This window comes from Vicia villosa, unplaced genomic scaffold (genome assembly GCF_029867415.1).
Source record: "Vicia villosa cultivar HV-30 ecotype Madison, WI unplaced genomic scaffold, Vvil1.0 ctg.003258F_1_1, whole genome shotgun sequence".
Classification (NCBI taxonomy): Eukaryota; Viridiplantae; Streptophyta; class Magnoliopsida; order Fabales; family Fabaceae; genus Vicia; species Vicia villosa.
Window position 1 is genome coordinate 97656 of NW_026706154.1, and position 4658 is coordinate 102313.

General features: G+C 31.3%; 1 protein-coding gene across 1 annotated transcript; it reads right to left on the minus strand.

The window, feature by feature from the left end:
- Positions 1–1139: 1139 nt before the first annotated feature.
- On the minus strand, positions 1140–4262 carry LOC131640661 (U-box domain-containing protein 9-like). The gene is made up of 2 exons (XM_058911040.1): positions 3729–4262; positions 1140–2370 (listed from the first exon to the last, which is right to left on the minus strand). Exons 1-2 carry the CDS (start codon positions 4023–4025, stop codon positions 1294–1296), a joined length of 1374 nt encoding a protein of 457 aa, XP_058767023.1. The 5' UTR covers positions 4026–4262; the 3' UTR covers positions 1140–1293.
- Positions 4263–4658: the final 396 nt, after the last annotated feature.

A 4658-nucleotide genomic window follows, 5' to 3' on the forward strand; every position in this document is an offset into this window, starting at 1 on the left:
CAAAACTTATGTATGGTATATAGTTAAAACTGTCTTCATCAAACTACGACGAGAGGAGCCAAATCCAGTTGATGCCTTGGTAGCTGGGATCAGTTTCATGATTCTTAAGCAAGGTTTCACTTGTTCACCTATCTTTTGTGAGGACGCTTTGAATTGAACTTGCTTCTTTGGACCTTTGACAGGCCCAAAACAAAAAGACTTCCGGAAATTTTTCAGATAATTTTAATATTTTCTAAGTTTCCCCAAATTAATTAAGACCATAGAAAAGTGTCTTAAACATTTGAAAATTTGATCAATAATGTATGGTAGGGGTGTTCATCGGTTCTAGCAAATCTGAACCAAACTGGAATCCAAACCTAACCATAGTATTTGGTTTGGATATTTTTTTAGTTCGGGCAAAATCGAACCAAACCAACGAACCCCGGTGTTAACTGGTTCGGGCATCGGATTTTCAAAACTCCACCCGCGGGCCCGTCTACCTGAACCAACCATAACTAATTTGTATAATTTATATCATAATTATTTTGAAAACTAGTATAAAGTATTTAACTTCAAAATGAAAAAAAATGAAATTCCGTTTGTGACATTCACAATCTATACAGAGAAATGAAAAAATTAGAAATTTTATATTATTATTGAAGTTTAGTTAATGTAAATTAGATATTTTTAAAAATATTTGTCCACATTTATTATTCATGTATCCGATCAATTTAACCTAAACCTACCCGTTGTTTTTCGGTTTGGTTAAGTTTGGACTTTATAGTAAAAATGTGCAAATCCAATCCAAACAAATCCATATATTTTTTATAGGCTTGAGCATCTGATTCTCTCAAAATCGAATCAAACCGATCCGCAAACACTCATATGGTGACTTGCTGTGTATAATTCTTATTGATGGACTAGAATATCTATTTTTTTATTCCTTCACTAGATTTGCTCTTTGATAATGATGCCTAGGTATTACTGATACAAGGTATAGAACTATAAGATTTTCATTAAACTTGTTTCACACTATACATGGAGATATCATAAATGCAAATGAAATATTTAATATATATACATGGAAAACATTGTACAAATTCTTTAACAATTCATCGACAAAGAGCATATATATAGCTTCACTTTATTCTGTAACTGGCTAAAATTAACATGAGAATAACTTCATTGAGAGAAAAGAATGTACATAATTGTTTTTGAGACATAAGTGCTTATAGATTTTCACCTTCAATAACTTAAAGGCACATATATGAACAATATACCTTGAATGAGAAAGAGAAGAATCAAGGAACATTATTATGCAGTGTGTGTAATATTAACAACCCTATGCAACCTCTCAAGAATTCCACTAGCTTTCCTCTTAGCCCTTGATGTTCCATTTTTTGCAAGTTCAGATATTGTTCTATAGCTATTCTCTTCTTCCTTTATTTCCCTCAACTTGGATCTATCATATAGACATATAGTTTGAAGAATCGCTACGCAATTCTCCTTATTGCGCTCGCACGAGCTCTCTCGCATGATGCTTAGCAAACAAGGAACAGCTCCAAGCTCTGCCATTTCAAGAACAGCTTTCTGATGAGTCGAAAGTAGCGCGAGGATAGCTAGTAATTCGTCGACGTGAAGTCGGTTCTTCATCTTTGTCATAATCACTCTAACCGCACCGTCTTTCACCGCTCTTGCCTTGTTGTCGTGCATCATACATAAGGTGAATATTGCTGAAGCAACATCTTTCATAGTTAAGGGATTCCCTTCTTCTAATAAATCGATAAGAGGTTTCAAGGCGTTAGATTTTCCTATAAGTTCTTTATTCGAGTCTAGTGCTGATAACGTGAAAAGAGTCGCTGCAGCATTGGCTCGTGTCTCGATTGTTCCACATCTCAATGACTTCATAAGGAGTGGAATCACCGTCGGAGTTTCGGCTACTTGTTTCTTATTGTTGTCATGGATCGAGATATTGAGAAGTGTCGTGATCACGTCTTCTTGAAGATCGTGGCTAATACTATTTCCTTCGCAAATAGGCTTAAGCAACTGAGGAATTGCATCTTCGAAATCGCAAAAAAGTACTCTAAAACAAGGATGCTTCTTTGTCAACAACCTAAGTTGTTTTGCAGCTTCTTTCTGATCACAAAGTGTTGATGACATTTTCTCTAGCAAACATAAAAAGTGATTCTGATCAGCTTCTTTAGCACCTTCACCATTGATATAACTAATAACATTGCACAATTCAATCCCTTGATTTTTAGACCATTTTTCTATCATATCTCTTATAAGATGATTTGGAGTAAGGAGAGTGTGTGAGAGAACTTGATGAGTTTGAGGGCATGTCCTATTTCCAGCATTCAACCACCTTTGAATGAATGGTCTATCATATGTCTGCAAAATTTAAACCAATAAAATTATAATCTATTTTTTGTCTTAACCTTCTGATTTTTAGGGAAAAAGAACTCCGATAATCTGAAGTTCGCCCGAGAGATAACTAAAGTCTAATCAAAGATTGTTTCAGATAAAAACTCACACACATAACTCTGGATACCAAAGTTCAAATCCTAGTGATAGCGTACAACCTATCAATATCGGCTTCTGTCAATTGAGCTAGAATTTGTGCTCTAAAATATTAAGTATTAACTATCATATAATATGAATGAATTTAATAATTAGAGAAGAAAAAAATCTTCAATTTGTTTTAAGTCATTATTGATTCAATCAACAAAAATCTTAAAGCATCAATGCACAGAAAAAAGAGTGAGACAGATAAAAGAAAAGGTAGTTTTGGTGGGGAAGGCATCAAAGTAAAAATTAGGAAAAAGAAAAAAAGTTAGAGAACAATAAAATTTAATTATTCCCTTTAGAGAAAAACAGTCAAAAGTTTTACACAAAGAAACAATCACCACCACTCACTCAAAGAGTGACTCAAGAACAAAGAATATTTTGTACATTGTTTATTTCCCACTCTTTCTCTTTCCATCAAATTTACTCACTTTTTTCTTTCTTTTTTAAAAGAACATTGATTGAACAAAAACTACTAGATAGTGAAAGAACATTGATTGAACAAAAAATATAAAACATAACAAGAGCTATATATTTTTGTTGGTTCAATAAACTAGTCATCAGAATTTCACCCCTTAAAAAGTTAAATATTAAATAGTGAAATGTCGCAAGTTCGAATTCTGCCTTTGCAGTCGAATGTTCCTACTAAGTTACTCATTGAATTGACTTAATGGAATGGCTACAATTTCACACTAAAGGTGAATAAATGGGAAGTCACGGGTTGAAACTCACGGCGTCTCTACTATTTGATATCTCTGTATAACTATCAACTAAATTGGCTTATCTGGATATAGGCTATCTATATTATTAACATCATTGTATAGAAATACACATTTCTAAGGTTGTTGATGAGGAAAAATCTGAATATATTCCTTTTCTATCTTTACCACTCACTTTATAGTCTCCTAAAAGAATATAGTACACAAATTCCAGCAAAAGAGATAGACAAAAGGCCAAAATCAGAATCAATAGCTTATATCTTAATGTATGATTATTCTTCAGCTTTTTTGTAACAGTTCCTAGATATTTTACACAAAAGAATAAAAAAACCAAAAACATAACAATGCAATTTCAATTTATTTAATTTTTTCTATATTTTCCCAACATTTTCTCAATATTAATAAATAAATTAATTAATTAATTAATTAAAATTTAACTAAAACAACAAAATTTCTAATACTAACCTGGCCAGAAGCAACAATGACAGGATCTCTCATCAATTCTTTAGAAAGTGGACATTTGAATTCATCTGGGAAAGTAACATTCTTGTTTATCTTAAAAGACATTGAAGATTGAGATTTCTTTCTAAGCTTCAAATCCTTAAGAACACAAAGAGTTTCTTTTGCTTTATCAATAGCTTCAATGCTTGTATCTTCATCCTCAACAATGGACTTCACAAGCTTCTTTAATTCCTTCTTCATCTCCAAGACTTTCTTCACCATAATCTCTGGATCAGAATCCAATACCCCTGGTTTTGCCATTTTGATGATTCAATGAAAACACTTTCTCTCTCTATGTATCTCTCACTCATATAATATTACCATGAAGAAGATATGAACTAATTTCTTAGTTTTTCTCTCACTAGAGTTTGTTTTTTATATAAAAGATCTCATTTCATTGATGTGAGTATAATTGATGACCAAGTTATTCACTATGAGAGAGAGAAAAGGGAGAGGGAAAAAAAAGTTATATTCTTCTTTGGTCTTATCCTCCAAGTTTCACATGAGCCATTGGTTAATATTAGACGAATTCTTATTTAAAATGATAATAATGCACGTCAAGATATTTAAATAGAAAAAGATTAAATGTGTAACTTGGTTTTTACTTCTAGAATGGGATTATTTTATAGTTAACAAATTCACCCTTTCAAGACTACTTTTTTATACAATGGAATATTGGATAAGAAACAAAATAGTTATTATGTATTTTGAGTATCAAATTGCATATAACTATGAGTTTAATGGTATACATCATAAAAAATATTTTTTTTTAATTATTATATAGTTACATTATTAGAGATATTTATTTTTTTATAATTATTTCTATATTTATATTTGTGAATATTTTATAATCATAAAATTGTTAATATAAAGAGTTTTAAGGTTATAATTGTT

Coding starts and splice junctions, on each gene's coding strand:
- LOC131640661 (XM_058911040.1), bottom strand. CDS start 4,025: ATGGCAAAACCAGGGGTATTGGATTCTGATCCAGAGATTATGGTGAAG. Junction 2,371..3,728: donor TCATTGTTGCTTCTGGCCAG/GTTAGTATTAGA, acceptor TAAATTTTGCAG/ACATATGATAGACCATTCAT.